The sequence below is a fragment of the Lynx canadensis genome, chromosome C1 (assembly GCF_007474595.2).
Source record: "Lynx canadensis isolate LIC74 chromosome C1, mLynCan4.pri.v2, whole genome shotgun sequence".
NCBI classification, from domain to species: domain Eukaryota; kingdom Metazoa; phylum Chordata; class Mammalia; order Carnivora; family Felidae; genus Lynx; species Lynx canadensis.
The window spans coordinates 72009939-72032406 of NC_044310.1; the positions used below are offsets into that span (position 1 = coordinate 72009939).

At 34.7% G+C, this 22468-nt stretch overlaps 1 protein-coding gene across 1 annotated transcript in view; it reads right to left on the reverse strand.

Moving 5' to 3' along the window:
• COL24A1 (collagen type XXIV alpha 1 chain) overlaps window positions 1-22468 on the reverse strand; it is a 385490-nt gene that overhangs the window by 109420 nt on the left and 253602 nt on the right. Inside the window, 6 exon segments of the mRNA XM_032594090.1 lie at window positions 11078-11186; window positions 11350-11402; window positions 12853-12906; window positions 13343-13396; window positions 16610-16633; window positions 16635-16664. Coding sequence (XP_032449981.1) covers window positions 11078-11186; window positions 11350-11402; window positions 12853-12906; window positions 13343-13396; window positions 16610-16633; window positions 16635-16664 — 324 coding nt within the window.

Below are 22468 nucleotides of genomic sequence, written 5' to 3' on the forward strand. Positions count from 1 at the left end.
CTCTCAAAGTTCTTGGCATGACTGGTTCTTTTTCATTCTTCAGGTCTCAACTGAATCCTCCCTGTCCAGAGAATCCTTCCACTCAGTGCCCTATTGGAAATAGGCTTCTATTCTCTTAACCAGCTATTATTTTTCATCACCCTATTGTTCCATCATTGCATTATTGCTATCTGCCATGATCTAGTCTATTGTCAGTGTTCACAATATCATAAAATCTGAGATCAGGAATCTTGCTAATCTTGTTCCCCCTTGGTATTCCCATTGCTTAGCAGAGTTCTTGATTCATAGAAGGTACTCAAAACTTTCTTTGAATTAATGAATGGACAAATACATTTTTATAGAGTCACACTCTATGAAGCTAATAAATTTTGGAGCATCTAAGTTAATGCTTTTTTTTTTTTTTAAAGCTATAGAACCTTTTCTTCCAAAGGAAAGCCTATACAGAATCTCATGGTAGATATACATAACAAAGATTTTTTTCTGACTCACATAGTAATAAGAAGAAACACTCTTGCCCATTCAGCATCCCTCCCTGACATAGTCATCTTGGGAGGCTCTGCCCAGCTCCAACCCCTTTATCATGTATAATGTGTAAACTGAGAACCAAAGAAGGACTCACCCAACAATGTACAGCTCTTTAGTGGTAGAGTAGGGACAGTGGTAGAGCAATTCTTGCATAATGGTCAGTGCAGAGGTCTTTCTATTTCTGTGTTGCTTTATGACACAACAGTTCAGAACAAACAAGCCTAAGACCAGAGTCATAAAAATCATTCAGAAGATAAAGATTTAAATAAGTCCTTTACTCCTTAATGCCACTGACCTCAAATTTCCAAACTTATTATTTTTTAGGGTTTCCAAGGAAATTATCTCAGAAATAAGATTCATGTATACCTTATTATTCTTTTCTAACTAATGATAAATCCTTTCATCTTTCTGACTTTGCTTTGTAAGATCCTATTAAAAAAGCTTCTTAGCTTTATTTTGCTTCATCTTTTCTCAAGATATTCCCCTATTCCTAATTATCATACCACTCTATCTATACAGGTGGGAAAAAAATCACACTTCTATAAATCCAACCAAGTTTGTCCTAACAGATAAAATAGACAATTTCATTTTTACATATTCAACTTTTAACTTCATAGCTTCACATCTGTTTAGATGTTAGATAGTACAGTGATAGATTTTAAAGAAATGGATGACAGACCATAACTCAGGCAGATGTTTCTTCTCAGATGCTTCCAAATTCTTCTCCCATACAGAGTTATGCATTTAGGCAACTGCATACTTTAGCATAGAATTCAAGCATAAAATACACATTTTAAAATTATGCTCAAAGTAGTCTAAATCTTAGATTTAGGAATTGTTACTGATGCTCCCTGCCTTATTTTTCAACCTAGTTCTCATTTCCAGTCTTCTAGAGAGAAGAACATTTCTTTTCTTGAAAATAAATTGTATTTCTTTTTTTCTCACTGTCTTGTTTATTTTTAAGAATAGGTAGCATCTTTGTGACATTGCCTAAGGAAGAATGTTTTAAATGTGAAAAATAAATCCAACATCAGGCTGTCTGATTAAGCAATAGTTCCTTGGATCATAAAATTCTTTTGAAAAAAATGTGCCATGGTATTTTTATTGGGTTTATGAGCTGAAAGACATTTAAATTCCAAAGAGAACAACAAAAAGAATAAAAAAGAAACACACATGTGTTTGTTACTAAAAAAGGCACCAAGATGTGTACAAGGCAAGATTATTCCTGGGAAAAATTATGAAGCAGATGAAATCTGTGTTTATCATTTTTCTATGTCTTGTTTTGAGCCTCTTTTTTTCATCTCTGTTCTGCCCATCACCAGCTGTCAGGCGCATCATCCCCATCTGGGGTTCCTGTCTGTTTCCTATGGCATGGCTAGACCTTTATTTAGGTTCTGTTTCTTCCCACCAACATTTAGGATTCTGCTGGGGAAGTAAGCTAGGTGATTAAAAAAATCCATGCTAAAGTATTATTAATTGTTAATGACTTTCTTATATAAAAATAATTTGGTAAGAATTCTCAGAAAGATAATTACACTTTTTCAGCATTTGTTACGTGGCTTCTCTGTGAGTCCAGCCCTGATGAGTCCTCTACAAAAAATGAAAATGTCAATATCCCCAAAAAGGCAAAACATAAGCCCAAGGCTGGTCACCTCATGGGAGTAGTGTGGCTTAGAGGCATAGAAGTCAGACAATAAAGGAGCTAGAGTCAGCTCTGCCATCTGCAATTATACTTCTCTTCTCTGAGTTATATTTTCAGTTGTAAAGTGGGGAAAATAAAGCACTACTGGATTCTTGGAAGGATTCTGTGAGAAATGTAAGTGAAATTCTATTGTTCCAGTGCCTGGACCAATAGTTTGAAGACTAATATTGGGGGGTGATTCCCCAGTGCTTTATATTGCTGCAGTGAAGCACCTATCATAGTTTTCCAGGACTGAGAGAGCAGGATGGAATAGAAATGGACACTTTACCACTTATGTAAAACCAGGGGAAAAAAAGACTCAACTGGCCAATGCTAAAAAACAGGAGACATTTCTGCTTCATCCTCAAACTTCAAAGTCACTTTGAAATACATTGGTATAATTATCTATTATTTTGGAGAAGAGTGAGATAGCATTATTTTAATAGATACTAAAGGAATTATAATTAGGGGTAAATGATATGAATGGCAAGGTAGCCAGTTTGTGCTTATTTATGGTATTTGTTGATTCTTCCAGATAGGGCTCTTCTTAGCTCTTGGAGATGTAATTGAGATTACTAGGGCAGGAAATATCTTCAAAAGGCTAAATAAGACCCCTAGGGTATGGCAAAAAGAGAAATCATTTTATGGTAGGGTCATAAGTAATGACTCCCAAGATATGAGAATATCTTCAAAGGCAAGAATACTTAGAAAAGTAAAGAGAGAATAATCTTGGGAGGAGAACACATGTTTAAACATGTGAGATAAAGACGAGGGGACAGTAAAGTAAAAGACAACATGTCCAGAGAGGCCTTATCTAGAAGATGTAACAAATATCATAAATTAAGGATTTAAGCAAGAAAAAAGCTGTTCTCATTATTTATTTACATCTTCTATTGGCTCTGTGGTGAGAGAGAATCTGTCCAATACATTTAGAATTTCCCTTGAAGTCATACTACCAATTTTATATCAGATCCTGATAGTTTAAATTATGCCTGCAAAGGACTTCTTATGGCATTCTAGAGCTAGGACATTCTCTACCGAATAATGTCAGCTCGATGAATAAAATCAGAAATAGTCAATCAAACTACGTTTGAGATACCACAAAATGTTCCCCTTCAAATGCTTTATGACAGAATTTCCATAGCTGAGGTGACATCATCAGGATAGTCACATAAGTCATTCCTGAATTCAGCCATCCTCAGAAGACAGACCAAGTAGCTAGTATCCATATAAAAGACCCACCATTGTGAAAATCCTAGAACCTGGGGGTGAGGCTGAGGCACTCTCCTAGATCACAGGGATACAGAAGGACCAAGCAGAAAGGTAAGAGTAAAGATGTCACTTTGATTGCATTGTCCTTTCCTCAGGACCAGCAGAGTACTGCATCAAGTGGCTCCCTTGGCTTATAGTTTCTCCAGTGAGGAAAAGAAAATCCAAAATGCACATTTAGCTCCCCAGTATTGTAGAATGCTTCCAGGTAGCCCAATAAAGTTTCACCTCATGGGGATCATTGGGAAAGAATGCAGACTTGACTACTAAGGATCAGATAGAGACAGAGAAGAGAGGCAAGGATTACAGCATCCTTCACCAGATCTTGGTGGACTGCATTCTTGATTGCAGTAGCACGTGAGCAGAGATCCCAGTCAGTGATTCTGCACATCTGCAGAGCTGAGTTGGTGGCTCTGTCTGGTCAGAGATCTTGGCTGAAGTGTTCTGCATTATTTGGGTCCCAGCCAAAGGGTCATACTTGCTGTGGAGCCCATATATGTCCCTGAGTAGTCAGGGAAGCAAACCTGAAACCTTGCCCAACAGTTAAGCATATACTCCCATCTCACTCAACCAGGATTGCCTGGCCATAGAATTTGGGCATTTGTGGAATCCATACTATAGCCCTACTCAGACAGGCAGCCCAAACCAGCAGCCCCGTCAAAATGTTGGGCATGACCAGAGAATCTGAACAGTGGCCCAGACAGTCTTGGAACTCAGCTTAAAGTACTGCCCAGCTGTAAAGTCCAGCCAACAGCTCTACCCAGCAGCAAAATCTAGTTAAGGGCTCTGTCCAGTTACAAAGCACAGCTTGCAACCGAGGATAGGACAAGAAGCCCAGCAAGTGGCCCTGCCCAATCACAAAGCATAGACTTCAGCCCCACCCAACAAAGAGCTCAATAGTAATTCCACCCATGAAGCATATAGTCTCCAGCCTCAACCAACACTGAGATATAGCTGGATGGCCCCACTTGACCAGAAAGCCAGGCAAGTGACCTTAAGCAACACAGAGGCACAGCCAGTGCCTAGGTAATCATGAAGCGCAGTCTGCAACTCTGCACAAATTGGGACATAGCCTGTGTTCTGTCCCACTGTGAAACCCTGCTTGTTGTCTCATGAAAATGGAGTGAAGCCAGTAGCACTATCCAGTAGGATGCACAAGATGAGACCTGCCTAAATACAGAGTCCAATCAGATGCATTGCCTTGCCAGGCAATACAGCCTAAGATCTCACCCTACCCGCATCCCTACCCAACTAGGGTGCCTATTCACTGGCCTCACTTGAACATGAAGTCAAGACAGCAGGCCTCACTTAGCTGCAGAGAACAGCCAGTGACAACCCTCCCCCAACTTCAGAACGTGGGTAGGGACCTTGCACAACTGGAGACCCCAGTGGCAAGCTGTACCTACCACAAATTCTACCAGTTAACCAGTCCAGTATCCCAAGCAAAGCAGACTGGTGAGGGCCTTTCCCTGCCAAAATGAACCTCTAATGTCTGGAGAGAGACTACTTACTCAAATGTGCCGATACCAGTGCAAGGATACAAGGATCATAAAGAATCAAGTAAACATGACAACACCAAAGGAAACTAATAAAACTTCACTAACTGATATGAAAGTAATAGAATTCCATGGACTTTCTGACAAATAATTCAGAGTAATCCTCCTAAAGAAGTACAGTGAACTATAAGAACACACAAACAGACAAGTAAAATTAGAAAAACAATGCATGAACAAATGAGGAAATTCAACAAAGAAATAGAAACCATAAAAATAAAATAAAAATCCTAGAGATGAACAATACAATGACTGAACTAAAGAATTCAATAGAAAGCTTTAGCAGTAGACTGAACCAAGCAGTAGCAGTGAACCTCAATAAGTTATTTGAAGTCACCCAGAGGAGTAAAATGAAAAAAGCACAAACAAACAAAGAACAAAGTAAAGTGAAGAAAGTCTATGGTACTTATGAGATAGCATCAAGTAAAATATACATGCATGCATTGTGATGAGACCAGAAGGAGAAGAAAAGGACCAGAAAGTCTATTTGAAGATATAATGGCTGAAAATGTCCCAACGTGGGGAAGAGAAATGGATATCCAGGTTCTTGAGGCCTAAAGGATACCAAATAAGTTGCATCTAAAAAGAATTACTTTGAGACACATCATAATTAAATTATAAAAAGTCAAAGACAAAGAGAATTTGGGGAGCAGCAAGAGAAAATTGACTTGTCACAAAAGAGAGCCTCCATATGACTATAAGTACATCTCTCAGCAGAAACTGCAGGCCAGTAGAAAGTCAAAAATTTGCTTCAAAATACTGAAAGGAAAAAAAGTCAACCAAGAATACTATACCCAGCAAAGCTGTCTTTCAGAAATGAAGATGTGATAAGGACTGTCCCCGCAAAACAAAAGCTTATGAGTTCATCACCACTAAGACTGTCTTACAAGAAATACTAAAGGGCACTTTTCAAACTCAAATAAAAAATAGAATTTATGTCACAAAAACAGGAATGTGTAAAATTCACCAACAGATATAAATATATATACATATTCAAAGCCAGATTCTCTAATATTGTAATGATGGTGCATAAATCACTTATAACTCTAGTTAAAAAGTTCAAAAACAAACATATTAAACTAAAATAACTAAAATAATTTGTTACTGTATACATAATATAGAAAGATGTCAATTGTAACATTAATGACCTGAAATGTGAAGAGGGGAGAAGAAGTAAAAGTATAAAGTTTCTGTATGCTATTGCAGTTGTTACCTGCTTAAAATAGGATGCTATGAGATATTTTATGTAAGCCACAAAGGAAGAGTGTGGTCGATACACAAATTTTAATAAAAGATTTAAGTCACACTGCTACAAAAAAGTCATAAAATCACAAGTAAGACAATAAGGGAGAAACAAGGAAGAAATGATCTATAAAACAGTCAGCAATTAATTAAATGTCAATAGGAAGACCTTATCAAAAATTACTTTAATTTTTAAATGTATTAAATCCACTAATCAAAAAATACAGAATAGCTGCATGGATAAAAAGACAAGAGCGACCTATATACTGCCTGCAAGTGACACTTAAACTTTAAGGACACACAAAGACAGAGTGAAGAAATGGAAAAAGATACTTCAAGCAAAAGAAACAAGGGTAATCAAGAGAAAGCAGGGATACTTACACTAACATTAGACAAAGTAGACTGTAAGCTAACTAATCATAAGAGAAAAAGAAGGTCATTACATAATGATAATCAATAATATATAATTATAAATATTTGTGCACCAAACATTGGAGCTTTTAATACATAAAGCAAATACTAACAGAAATAAAAGAAGAAATACAAAGCAACATAATAATAGTTGGGAGACTTTAATAGCCTACTCTCTAAAATGGTTATATCATCCAGGCAGAGAATCAATAAGACAACAATGGATTTGAATAACACTATAAACCAATATACCTAACAGACATATATAGAATATTCCATCGAACAGCAGCAGAATATACATTCTTTTTAAGCCTACATGAAATATTTTCAAGGACAGATCATATATAAGGTCACAATGTAAGTCTCAACAAACTTAGGAAGATAGAAATTATATCAAGCATCTTTTTAACCACAATGGTATCAAACTAGAAATCAACAATAGGAAGAGAGCTGGAAAATTCACAAATACGTAGAAATTAAAAGCATATTCCTCAACAAACAATGGATGAAAGAAGAAAGCAAAAGGGAAATAAAAAAATCGTTAGACAAACAAAAATAGACACACAACATAGCAAAATTTATGGAATGCAGCAAAAGCAGTTCTAAGTGGGCGTTTGCAGTGATAAGAGCCTACATTAAAAAAAGGAGAAAGATCTCAAATAAGTAACTTAACTTACACCTCAAAGAAGTAGGAAAAAAAGAGCAAACTAAAGCCAAAGTTAGCAGAAGAAATGATGAAGATTAGAGCAAAAAGTAAGTGAAATAGAAAACAGAAAAGTTATAGAAAAGATTAACAAAAGTAATACTGTAAAATCTTGGATTGCTTCATATATTGTAACTTGTTCGGCGAGTGTTCTGCAAAATGAGCCCACATGTCTAATAAGTTTTAACTTGATAAATGCACAATGCCTTGAAGTATGAGTTATCATGACACTGAAAATCACATGATAACAACCGAGCCAATAATTCTTTCTCTCTATCACTGAGGGATTGTGGGTGATCATCTTCCATGCTTGGATGCTCAGTCACAGGTCGTGTGGTGTTTGGCAGAAATCAGTGATTTTTTCAAAACATTGGAAGGTACGCACAAATGGTACTAGTACATTTTTTGTCACTTCAAAGGACCTATTGACAGTCCTTTGCTTTTCCACACAAGAGTAAGCTTAGGAATGCTTTGCTTCATTCTAGGTCATTGGATAGGTTCCTGTTAAAGTTTCATGGAAAGAAAAAGATTCAATTGAACCAATAGACAGTAGTGATTCTGTTAGTGATAGTGAAAGTCATCCTACACAATAACCCTCCTCTCTCTTGTCTCCCTCACACCAGCTACGAAGGTTTTCAAAGGTCAGTGCAGGCTAATTTGCTTATTTTTCTTAATATTTTGTATTTCCTTTAATATTTTGTATTATATTATAGTATTATAATCATTTTTATATGAATAATTATGGATTGTGAAAAACTCATCTGAGTTTCCATTATTTCTTATGGGGAAATTTGCTTTAATCTACAAGTGTTTTGCATTACAAGCATGTTTCCAGAACAAACTATGGTTGCAAACCAAGGTTTTACTGTAGTTGGTTTCTTAAATGATAAACAAATTGACAAACTTTTAGCTAGACTCACTAACACAGAAAGGCCTCACGCACAGTTAGAAATGAAAGAGAGACATTATAAGTGGACATTATACTACAGAAAGACTAAGGTTCATAAGATGCCTCCTCAGATACAATTATTTGTCAACAAATTGGACAACTTAGAAGAAATGGATAAATTCCTAGAAACATAGTACTTACAAGACCGATCATGAAGAAATAGAAAATTTGAATAGACCAATAATGATAAAGAGACTGAATCAGTAATGAAAAACCTCTCAACAAAGAAAAATAGATTTTGCTGATGATTCCACCAAACATTTAAAGACAAATTAATGATAATATTTCTCAAATTCTTTCAAAATTTTGAAGAGGAGAAAATACACCCAAGCTCATGTCTATATTACTTTGATACTAAAGCCAGAAAAGGATATTCTAAGAAAATAAAACACAGCCCAATATCCCTAATGAATATAGATGTAAAAATTCTCAACAGAATAGTAGCAAATTAAATTCAGCACATTAAAAGGATCATACACCATGATCCAGTGGGATTATTCCAGGAATGCAAGGATTGTTTGTCTACAAGTTAATCAATGTGATAAACCCTACTCGGAGAATTAAAGAAAACCATATGATTATCTCAATAGATGCAGAAAGAGTACTTGGCAAAATTCAATAACCTTTCATGATGAAAACTTTCAACAAAGCAGGAATTGGGGGGAACAACTTCAACATAATAAAGGTTATATATTACAAACCCACTACTAATATCATGTTCAACAGTGAAGATTAAAAACTTTTTCTCTAAGATCAGCAACAAGAGACCAACGTGCCCACTCTCACCATTTCTATTCAACATAGTACTAGAAATCCTACCCAGAGAAATTAGGCAAGAAAAAGAAATAAAAGGCATTCAAATTTGAGAGGAATAAAACTGTCCCTGAAGATATACATTATCTTCATATAGAGAAACCCTAAAGACTCCACAAAAGAACTGTTAAAATTAGTAAAGACTTCAGAAAAACAACAATATGCAAAATCACCTATAAAACCCAGTCATGTCTCTATATACTAACAATATATATCTAAAAAGAAATAAAAATTCCTATTTATAATAGCATCAAAATAATAAAATACTTAGGAATATAACAAGGAAGTGAAATATCTATGCAGTGAAAACTATAAGACATTCATGAAAGAAACTGAAGACACATAAATGGAGAGATATATCATGTTCATAGGTAGGAATAATTAATATTGTTAAAATGTCCATATTACCCAAAACCATCTACAGATGCAATGTAATTCCTTTCAAGATAACAGTTGCATGTTTACAGGAACAGAAAAAATCCTAAAATTTGCCTGGAACCACAAAATACCCCAAATAACCAAAACAACATTGAGAAAGAAAAATAAAGCTGGAGGTCTCACACCTATTAATTTCAAACTATATATACTAATCAAAACAGTATGATGCTACCATTAAACAGACATATAGATTAATGAAAAAGAATAGAGAATGCATGCATATACGGTCAACTTACATTTGAAAAAAATGGTCTATACACACAAATGGTGTGATATACATACATATATATATATATACATATATATATATATACACAACACACTATATATGTGTGTGTGTGTGTGTTGTGTATATATATATATGTATATGTATACATATATGTATGTATGTATATATGTATATACATATATATGGTCAACTTACATTTGAAAAAATGGTGTGTGTATATATAATATACACACCACTATATATATGTGTGTGTGTGTGTGGTGTGGTGTGTGTGTGTGTGTGTATATATATAATATATATATATATATATAGTGGTGTGTATACATAATTATATATATATATACACCATTTTTTTCAAATGTAAGTTGACCACATATATGTATATACATATATATGTATATACATATATATATAAATATGGGGTGTGTGTGTATATATATATATAGTATTGTGGTTTATATACACAATGGAATATTGTTCAACCACAAAAGAAGGAAATTCTGACATGTGCAACAACGTGAATGGACCTGGAAGGCATTGTTATGTGCAGAGGAAAAAAATACTATATGATCTTATATGTGTATGTATAATATATGTGTATTATCTACAAAAAACTGAATCATTGAAACAGAGTACATTGATGATTGTTGCCAATAGTGGACCAGATGGGGAAATAGTCAATGGGTACAAGCTTCCACTTATAAAATAAATAACCCATAGAGATCTAATATACAATGTGGTGACTACTTCACAATATTATATATTTGAAAGTTGTTAAGAGAGCAAATGTGAAATGGTGGATGTATTAACTAATTCTATTTGGTAATCATTTTATATATGCATATATATGTATATATATTGTATGTGTATATATGTGTATCAAATCTCACATTGTACACATACATACACATACATACATACATTGTACACATACATAACATTGTACACAATGTACTTGTCACTTATATCTCAAAGTGGGAGAAAAAAAACTTCAAGGACTTGTGTGTCAATGGAAAAAGTTGTCTTTCTTCCTTGGATATTAAGTCGGCTGATAATCAGTCCCTGGTTTGGCCCTCTTTCAAGTTATAGTCCACACTTTCAATTACCCAATGGACGTATAAGGCGATCAGAACTGTATCTGTGTTTGTGTCTGTGTGTGTGTGTCGGGGTGTGTGTGTGTGTGGTGTGGTGTGTGTGTGTGTGTGTGTGTAGATGCTAGGGGACTGAATTACTGAGTACTCAAAATGAACCCAGCACTACTCACCGGAGGACCCATCAGACCTGGTCCACCCAAGGGTCCTGAAGCACCTGGTAAGCCCGTCTCTCCTTTTTCTCCATCTTCTCCAGGAAGACCCCTTCCTCCTGGGTTTTCCCTGTAATGCAGTAGAAATTTTTAAGAAAGGGAGAGCAACACAATAATTACATCACACAATAAGCAGATTTTTGTTTAGAACATAAAAGTAATTATGTAATTATGTAATATTTTAAAGATTTAATAAAAATCTACTTATACATAGTGAGAAAGTATAATTTACCTTTAATCCATCTTTTCCTTGGAGACCTTCTTCTCCAGGTGCTCCTGGTTCACCCTATGTGTAGCAAAAACAGTAAGATTTATTGTTTTGCTAAATCATTCACCTTAACTTCTTTTTCTCCTGATATCTATAGAAAGTAGCAGGTTTTTGTACATTTATTCCTACTTCTTATTTATAAGGGTTATTTGTCAGTATAATAAGCTTGATATAATTTGCTTGGAATAGCTCTGAAGATGATTTAAAGAGTCAGTATTATAAATTCAAAAAAGATGGTTCCAGAATGTTATTTTTTAGATATTTAAGAGAAATATGTATTCATTTGTATCTCTGCAAATTTATATAGCTAGACCTGTGTTTCTGAATTCAAAGACTGTAAATACTACATCTCTTAAAGTTGTAGTACCTTCCTGTACTGAATTAATGGATTTAATATGACTTAATTTAGTTAAAATCAGTGTACCAGATTTTTATGGTCTGTATTTTCTCTTTTACAGGGGAGATTGCAACAATAAAGGCCCTGGTACATCAAGAAGCTGTCTTCCTTAGATAGAGAACTTCACAGAAAAGTATAGCCATACTCTATGAAGCTATTAAAGTAGTACTGACTCTTTGTCACCTAAAATATTTAAAAGTAAGTTAATTAGTGCATCTTTACAGTTGCCCCATTGCTCCCACCACTGACACTTCCAATTACCCAACCCTCTGCAAATAAAGTGAAAATGAAAAAGACACCGGGTGTAAGATATATCTCCCTACTTTGTCTTTTAGTATGCAAATGTCTCTTAAAATTATCTTGGGAAAAACTTACCACAGCTTAAAGGCTGTCTATAGTAGAATAACTTCTCTAAGCTATCCAATTATACTTCTTTACAATTTTTTTCCTCAAATCTTGATAACTTTGTGTGACTCTAGAATTTTTTTAAACATAAATTAGATTGTGATCATTTTTGGCCCTGTTACGTCAGGGAATATCCCGAGAGTTGATTACTATTATTTGTGAATTTCTTCTTTTTTTTAAGTTTATATTTTCAATGTTTATTTACTTATTTGAGACACAGGCAGAGGAGAGGAGAGAGAGAATCCCAAACAGGCTCCATGCTCAGCACAGAGCCCAATGAGGGGCTTGATCCCACGAACCGTAAGATTATGATCTAAGCTGAGATCAAGAGTTGGATGCTCAACCGACTGAGCCACCCAGGTGCCCCTGTGAATTACTTCTTAAGGTAACAGTAGTGACAATCACAGTGACTCTGAATATGTGTAAAGCATTCTGCAGAGTATACCCAATACCGAGAAAAGGATGTACGAGTTTAGGACTCCAAACACTACTAATACAATGTGGACAGGGTTTTGCATGCAGCTATAGAAATATGAAATAAGGACAAATGTTTTCTTTTATGCACCAGAAAGGTTTATTATGCATTTTAAGACTTATTTATGCTAAGTTTTGAGTCTGTGAACTACATAGGTCAGTGCATTAAAATGGTTCCCAGCAGACATTTACCCGTAACCCTGGTTCTCCAGCAACTCCAACATTGCCTGTAGGTCCAGCATTTCCCTGAAGAAACAAAGGGAAAGATTAAACTTTTTTTTCTACTAAAACAACATGTCTAATAATTATAGAAGGCATATCATGAGGATAGGAGTTTTTAAAACACTTCCCAGTTTTTTCTTTTTCCTGGATTAATTTTTTGATAATATTTTGCCCCACTAGCTTTATCATTTCTATTTCTTCTCTCTCTCTACACACACACACTCACACACACACACACACACACACACACAGTATAGGTAGATAGATAGATAGATAGATAGATAGATAGATAATTTTTTCTGACAAATATTTTTCTGACTTACTTGAGAACACTTCCCATTTTTATCTGCTATCCTTCACTTGCTTTCAGAATTATGGGTATTTGCCAAAATGTGGCAAACATAGGGGATTCAGTATTGAAAGTTTAGAGACCATTCCTTTTACTATTTAGAAAGGTTACCTTTGCACCTGGTTCACCTTGCAGACCTGCTTCTCCCTCAATACCTGAAGGACCCTAGAAGAGAAGATTTGACACATTGTCTGGATATATTCCTTCACCAGTTGCAATGGCAATAACAACCTTATAAGAAGATGGTAGTAGTTTTAGCCCAAAGTGAGATACCTATGTTCAGGAAAGTATTTTGCTGTTACTTATAAACATCATCGCATAAGACCAGATAATTTCTGGGACCTTTTAATAATTCAAGTGGTTAAGACAACATCACCTAAGTTAGAACTTTTAAGACCAGTTTTCTTCAAATTCTTCCTCTCATATTTTAGTCCTTGGTCCTCATATTTTAATACTTGGTCAAAGAGAAATCACTTCCCATTTCCTCTTCTAATTTTCTACCCTCATATTCTTACATAATATTCTCTGTTTTTTCACTTTTTACTCTTCCATCCATTTCTGTTGAGCCCTTTGGAGCACACTCCCTTTAAAATTTCAGTTTTCTTTATTCATTTTATAAAAAATATCACACAGGGGCGCCTGGGTGGCTCAATCGGTTAAGTGTCGACTTCGGCTCAGGTCATGATCTTGTGGTTCATGAGTTCAAACCCCATGTTGGGCTCTGTGTGGACAGTTGAGAGCCTGGAGCCTGCTTTGGATTCTGTGTCTCCCTCTCTCTCTGTTCCTCCCCAGTCGCACTCTGTCTAGCTATCTCTCTCTCAAAAATAAGAATAAAAAAAAAATCACACAAAGGTGATATGAGCTAATTCACATTATGAAAGATGTTTATGGTATCTTTTCCACTTTCCTTTCATGGGTGGGTCCAGTTGGGAAGCACTTGGCTCCTTTTACCTTGCAAACGTAAACTTCTTACAACCTCTGGCTATCTCTAGACCTGGAGCTCCTACAATTGCTATTGTATTGTTTTTTTTGTTTCAGAGATGCTTCAGGGATGTTTATCTTGTTTTGAGCATATTAAAGATACCCTCCCCACTCCCCTTCCTTGTTCTACCTTCTTCTTCTCTCTCTTTCACATGTATGTATGCATATGTGTGGTATGTATAATTACAAACACATACATATGTATTTTGTAATTCCCATGTTTTTGGAATAGAGAGGTATTTTAAAGCATTCACTCACAACACTATCTGACCAAAAGCTTTCTGTTTCCTTTCTACCTTTCAGTGATTCCTCAGTAGTTCTGATCCATGGGTGATACTCTTCATAGAACTATTAGAGCTTAAACTATCTTTATGTCATAGTATCTATCTCATAGTGTGTTATGAGAATCCATTAGTACAGCAAAGCACACAAGTACTACTAGGCACATAGAAAATGCTCCATAATTGTGGGCTATTATAATTATCATTAATATAATGCAAATTCATAGTTTCCTTCTAAAAGCTTGACTTTTAGTAGGTATATCTGCCCTTTCACTTGCCTTATAGTCATTTCCCTCTCCCATTATCCTCAACCATTATTCTAAACCAGCAAATTTCCCTCAACTCAACCCCTACTTCTTATCACAACAGAAATTATGTCTCCTACTCTGTTAAAAAAACTTCAAGTCATTAGGTATAACTTTTCTCAGCTTTCTTTAGGCTCAGAGGATGTGGCATAGTATAGGTTATCAGCATTAGTTTTTGAGTCAGATGTGTATTCAAAGCCAGGCTCTACTAATTCTTAACCTTGGGCGGATTAGTAGATGATGATCCCCATCTCACTGATAATCTACTCTGATCTCAGGAAAGGTATTGCCATCCATCCTGTTGCACAGCCTAGAAATCTGGGAATAATTTTTCACTTCTCTTTTCCCTTTACTTCCCATATTCTACAAATATGAAGGTTCTGCAGAATTTCTCAAATCAATCCACTTCTTTCCTTTTCTATACTTACTACTTTAGTTCAGAAGTCCATCATTTCTTGCCTGGTTGAATGCAAAGGCCCTTTAGTAGGTATACATGGCTTCACTCTCTGTCTTCTCAATATATCTCTAAGCGCTGCTGGAATTATCTTCCAAAGATATAAATCTGACTTTATCACTGCCCTGCTTATACCTTACAATGATTTTAACACAGCCATAAGATAAAACAAAACAAAAGGCAACCTAATGAACTGGAGAAGGATATTTACAAAGGTATATTTGATAAGGGTGTAATATCCAAATTTATAAAGAACTTATACAACTCATACCAAAACCAATAATCCAATTAAAAATGGGCGGAAACGACATGAATAGTTGGCCAACAGACACATGAAATGATGCTCAACATCACTCATCATCGGGGAATACAAATCAAAACTACAATGAGATGTCACCTCACACCAGTCAGAATGGCTAAAATTAATAAAACAAGAAATAACAGGTGTTGGCGAGGATGCAGAGAAAGGGGAGCCCTCTAACACTGTGTTGGGAACACAAACTGTTGCAGTCACTGTGTGGGGTTTCCTTAAAAAATTAAAAATAGAAGTACCTATCATCCAGCAATTGCACTACTAGGTATTTACCCTAAGAATACAAAAAACACTAATTCAAAGGGATATATGTACCCTGATGTTATAGCAGCATTATCAATAATAGCCAAATTTTTAGAAAGAGACCAAATGTCCATCTACTGATGAATGGATAAGGAAGAATGTGGTGTGTGTGTGTGTGTGGTGTGTGTGTGTGTGTGTGGTGTGTGTATACCATGGAATATTACTCATCCATCAAAAAAGAATGAAATCTTGCCATTGAAATGACATGGATGGAGGTAGAGAGTATTATGCTAAACAAAATAAGTCAGAGAAAGACAAATACCATATGATTTGACTCATATGTGGAATTTAAGAAACAAAACAAATGTTCACAGGGGAAAAAGGAGAGAGGAAAACCAAGAAACAGACTCTTAACTACAGAGAAAAAACTGATGGTTACCAGAGGGGTGGGGATATGGGTTAAACAGGTGATGTGGATTAAGAAGTGCACCTGTTAGGATGAGCACAAGGTGTTATCTGTGTTGAATCACTATATTGTTCACTTGAAACTAATATTACACTGTATGTTACGGAATTTAAATAAAAACTTAAAAAAGAGAGAGAACTTATGTGTATAAAATTAGGTTCACACAACGGTCATCCCTACTTTTAATGGAATTTTAGGCTTTGTTTCTGAATATGAAACACAACATTACAGAATTATTCTTAAATATATACTTAATGTATCAACTTTACCTTGAAGAGTCTTATAAAAGTACTGAGTACTAGTGAAATAACAAGAAAGAGGCACAAAAAAATTACCTCAGCACCCGTTTCTCCAGGAGGTTCCAGCATCACCTGGCAATCCTCGTGGTCCCTATATTAAATAAAATTAAGATCTGAGCATCAAAGTACTCTGTATTTCAATTAACATATGCATCTAAATATGTAATTTATAATATATCATATGTCATAGAATACATATTCCTTTAACAATGTATTACTTTACTTTCGTATAAAAAAATTTAACTTTATAGTGATTCATTTGTGTGTATGTGTGTGTATGTGGTGTGTGTATGTGTGTGTGTGTGTGTGTGTGTGTGTGGTGTGTGTGTGTGTGTTTATGTGTATGTGAATAGTATTAGGCTATGTTTGCATTCAAAAGAAAAAGACAAGAAGGACAGTACCCTTTCATTCCCTAATTCACTCATCCCTTCAATAAACATTTATCAAGCACCTAAATAAGTATGAAATATCATGCTAAGGGTTTTCAAAAAGTTACCTTTAGTGGATATGATATTCCTGACAAATATGTGACAAAAATAGCATTTTTAAAGAAGCAAATATATGACCTCCAATGAAATAAAAATATGTTGTAGTTTATATGGTATTGAGTGAGTCCAGTTCAACAATATCTCTGTTTCACATGAACAGATATAACAGTGTTACCCATATAGATAATCACTAAGGTGCAATAAATGCATGTTGGGCCTTCGTGGGAATCTTGGTCACTGTAATATTGAATAGTATAATTTTAAGTAAACAAATATTGAATAGTTTACTGCATAAACATCAGATTGCTGAACTTAAAGATGTGTGGAAGCCATTTCACTGGCTGGAATTATTTTAGATTAATACTTATTTAGCAACTACAATATAATGCTATTTCTCCAGCCATCCAAAGAAGCTACTTGCAGTTTTTGACCTTTTTAGAAAGCACAAAGAAGCTGTTTTCTAGATTAAGAAAAGATAGTTTAAAATTTTCTATGAGATTATGCTCCCTAACAATTTTGTGAACACCTCACTTTAAAAAAAAGTGTAGTAATGGGAAGGAAAAAATGTGCTATATTGGTTGTCTTCAACTGTTTTCTTAATTGTTACAGTCAGTAATGTTCAATTAACATTTAAAAAGTATGGCAAGTACCAAAAAAAAAAACCAGATTAAGTATATATTAAGTATATCAACCATTCAGAGGTACATTGTAAATATTCTTGCATATTTCCTTCTAGCTCTGTTGTGGGGGCATACTTATAAATAATGTAATTATCTGTTTATGCTTAAGATTCTATTTTGAATATAAATATTTTATCATGTTGTAAATACTTCATAACACTTGTTCAACAGATACATAATATCCATTCATCTCTATTCTATAGTACTGTAATCTAGTCATTTTCTTAATAACAGACATTTATATTGTTTCTATATCTCCTTTACAGTAAATATTACTTTACTAGATTTATTATATGCATGTTAGACTATTTATCAGTGAATGTTAGGACCTGTAACATCAGGTGATATTGTCAAATAGCTGAGATAAATATTTGAAGGCTAGGGTTGTAGGTTGCATAAGCCATTAAAAGGTATTAAGAGGTCAATGATGTTTTTCATTTATGACTCATTAATATTATGTATAATATTTTAAAATTTATGAATTCTCCTCAGCATGTATTTCTACACTGTTATAAAGATGCTGAGAGAAACATGTCTGTGCAGATGTCTTTGTGTGTATTCTGCATATTCTCCCTTAGAAGAGAGTCTGAAATGTACCATTATTTAGTCACAAAGTCAAGTACATTTCCGGAAAGGTTGCAATAACTGACTTTTCACAAGAAATACATAAAAGTAAAATCTATTTCATTGAATTCATGCCAACACAGAATATTCATTTTTAAATTCTTCTTTAATTTGATGGACAACCTCTTATCTTAAAATGTGTATATATTTAACTATTAGCAAGGCTGAATATCGTTTCTGTTATTTATCAGCTATCTGTAATAATCTATGTATTACTAATCATGTCTTTTGCCTATGTATTTTGGAGTCATCTATAAATTTGTATGAGTTTTTTATGTGTTGTGGACACAGAGTTTCAGGCATCCTATTTTATTGTTAACGTCTGCCCAGTATGTAGTTTATCATTTTATTTTTAAAAATATGTTATTAGGGTGCCTGGGTGGCTCATTTGGTTAAGCATCTGACTCTTATTTTGACTCAGGTCATGATCTCACAGTTTGTGGCTTCAAACCCCATGTCGGTCTCTGATTCTCTCTCTCGGCCCCTCCCCTTCTCGTGCACATACTCTCTCTCAAAATAAATAAATAAGTTTAAAAATATATTGTTAAAGATAACTTTTTTCCCACTAAGTGTGATCACTGTTAAATCTGTTAATCTTTTAAGACTTTTTCCATCCACATTTAAGATTAAAACATCTATTTCCATTTAATTATTCTATATTATTCCTTTAAGCTTTTAAAATTAAAGTTTATTTATTTATTTGAGAGAGAGAGGCTTAACTGACTGAGCTACCTACGCATCCCTAATACATTAGTTTTAAAAATTGTCAATCTTTTAGTTAGGTAATAATTTGACTTTCTACTTAAGTCTGTTTTTGGGTCTCTTAATGAATTTTTGAAGTTTTCTCATATGTGCCCCATCCATTCTCATTAAGTTTATCCTTATGTATTGTGTTTTGTTTTCTATCTACAGTGGATATTTTTTCTATTATATTTTATTACTTATACACAGAAAAACTTATTTTTAAAAATATTTATGTCTTGCCATTATATTACTCTATCTCAGAAATTGAAAAATACAGAATTAAGTTTTTAGGTTTTACAAGTTTTGGGGGTTTATTTTAAAATTTCACTAAGTAATAATGCTTTCCTTTCCTTATATTTCATTCTGTGTCATATACCACTACACTGGCTAAAACTTTTTGAATAATGTTAGAAATATAGTGACTGTGATCTTATCTTGTGGCCTATGCTTCTAGTGTTTTAGTGTTTCTTAGCAGGTTGGGTGAGAATACAAGATAAGCTACTTTCCCTTATTACAGAACTATGCTTATGTTACTAGAATATTTTTGTTTTAACTAATAAACTTTATTTCTTACAGAAATTTTAGATGTATAGAAAAATTAAACAGAAAGTACAGAGAGTCCCCATATACCACCCCTGCCTAGTTTTCCCTATTATTAATATCTTATATTTGTTACAATGGATTAACCAAGATTGACACACTATTACTAACTAAAGTACACAGTTTACACTCTGTGTTCACTCTGTGTTGTACTGTTATATGAGTTTTGAGAACTGTACATCATGTCTCCATTGTGACAGTATGATACAAATAGTTTCACTGCTTCCAAATTGTCCTGTTTTCCCCCTATTCATCTCTGGTCCTCTTCCCCCAACACCCTGGCAACCACTGGTCTTTTTGTGTCTGTGTAGTTTTACCTTTTCCAGAATGTCATATAGTTGGAATCATAAAGTATTTATACTTTCAGATTGGCTTCTTTACTTATCAGGATGCACTTGAAAGGTCCCCTCTGTCTTTTTGTGGCTTAATAGCTCTTTTCTTTTATTGATGAATAATATTTCATTATATGGATGTATCACAGTTTGTTTATCCATTTACCTTTTGAGGACGTATCAGTTGCTTCTACCTTGGGCAACTATAAATAAGCTTGCTATAAATATTCATGTGCAGGTTCTTGTGTGGACATAAATTTTCCACTTGTAGGGGCGCCCGGGTGGCTCAGTCAGTTGAGGAGTCGACTTCGGCTCAGGTCATGATCTGGCAGTCTGTGGGTTCGAGCCCTGTGCTGGGCTCTGTGCTGACAGCTCATGAGCCTGGAGCCTGCTTCAGATTCTGTGTCTCCCTTTCTCTCTGCCCCTCCCCTGCTCATGCTCTGTCTCTCTCATCTCAAAAATAAATAAAACATTAAAAATTTTTTTTTTTACATTTTCCACTTGTTTTCATAAATACTCAGGAGCATGATTGCTGGATCATAATGGTAAGAATATGTTTAGCTCTGTAAAAATCTGCCAAGTTGTGTTCCAAAGTTGCTGTACATTCTGTATTACTATCAACAATGAATGAAAACTCGGTTATTCCACGTCTTTGTTAACATTTGGTATTGTCAGTGTTTTAGATTTTAGCCATTCATATAGGTATGTAATAGTATGTCACTGTTTTAATTTGTACTTCTTAATGACATATGACAAGCATATTTTCATATGTTTCTTTGCCATCTGTATGTCTTTGGTGTAGTGACTGTTCATATCTTTTGCCTACTTTTTAAACGGATTGTTTTCCTATTATTAACTTAAAAATTTTTAAATGTTTATTTTTGAAAGAGAGAGACAGAGCACAAGACAGGGAAGGGCAGAGAGAGAGGAGACACAGAGTCTGAAGCAGCATCCAGGCTCTGAGCTGTCAGCACAGAGCCCAACGTGGGGCTGAAACTCACAAACTGTGGGATCAGGACCTGAGCTGAAGTCGGATGCTTAACCAACTGAGCCACCCAGATGCCCCTCTTATTGTTAACTTTTAAGAGTTCTTCTGTATTTTGTATATAAGTCCCTTATCAGATCTGCATTTTGCAAATGTTTTTTCCCAGTGTGTTGCATGTCTTTCATTCTCTTAATATATCTTCCCCAGAGCAGAAGTTTTTAATTTTAATGAAATCCAACTTATCAATTTTTCCATTCACAAATAATGCTTTTGGTGTTATATGTAAAAAGTCATTGTTAAATCCAAGATCAGTGAGATTTCTTCTTATGTTAACTTATAGAAGTTTTATAAATTTTAAACTTAGGTCTATAATCCATTTTGAGTAAAATTTTTTTTTTAAGTGTTTTTGAAAGTTGTATTCTGAAACCTTGTTATTTTTTAAAGTTTTATTTATTATTTTGAGAGAGAGAACCAGCAGGGGAGGATCAGAGAGATAGAGAGAGATCAGGGGAGGGACAGAGAAAGAGAGGGAGGAGAGAGAGAATCCCAAGCAGGCTCCGTGCTGTTAGCACAGAGTCCCAACCATGAGATCATGACCAGAGCCGAAATCAAGAGTTGGATGCTTAACCAACTGACCTACCCAGGCGTCCCACCTGCAACCTTGTTATAACTGCTTATTGGTTCCAGGAGTGGTTTTTGTGTATGTTGTGTCAATTGTTGGGGTTTTCCACATAGTTGAGTTCATACCTACTTTGTTACTGTTTTCTATTTGTTCCTCTTGTTCTTTGTTTGTTTTGTCTTCCACCCTTTTTTTAGCCGGCTGTGAATTTCAATAATTCCATTTTCTCTCTTATTTTACCATATCAAGTATACTTCTTTAAAAAATTTTTCAGTGGTTTCTCTAGAGTTTGCAATGCACATTTATAATTAATTCAGTCTATTTTCAAATAACACTATATCACTATACTTATCCATAAAATGTGAGACTAAATACACTGTTACAGTTACCATTTTGCACCAATACCTGTTCTATTAATTAAGAATATAAAAACAATGACTTGATCTTACTTTTATATATTCCTTCTAAAGCTTTTCCTTTCTTCTGTTTCTAGAGTCTCATCTATATAATTTTCCTTCTCTATGAAGAACTTCTTTTAACATTTCTTACAAGGTTGGTCTACTCGTGACAAATTCCAACAGTTTTTGCTTGTCTGAGAAAATATATTTCTACTTCACTTTTGAATTCCAGTCTGAACATTTCTAAGTCTCTGACATATCTGAGTCTGTTCGTGATACTTGCTTTGTCTCTTCAGACTGTTTTTTTCCCCCTTTTATCCTTTTCCCCCTTTTATCCGATATTTTGTTGTTGTTGTTGTTGTTGAAAGCCAAGTAAGATGTAAAACGACCCGAGGTAAATAGGTCCTTTAGTGTAAGGTTTTATG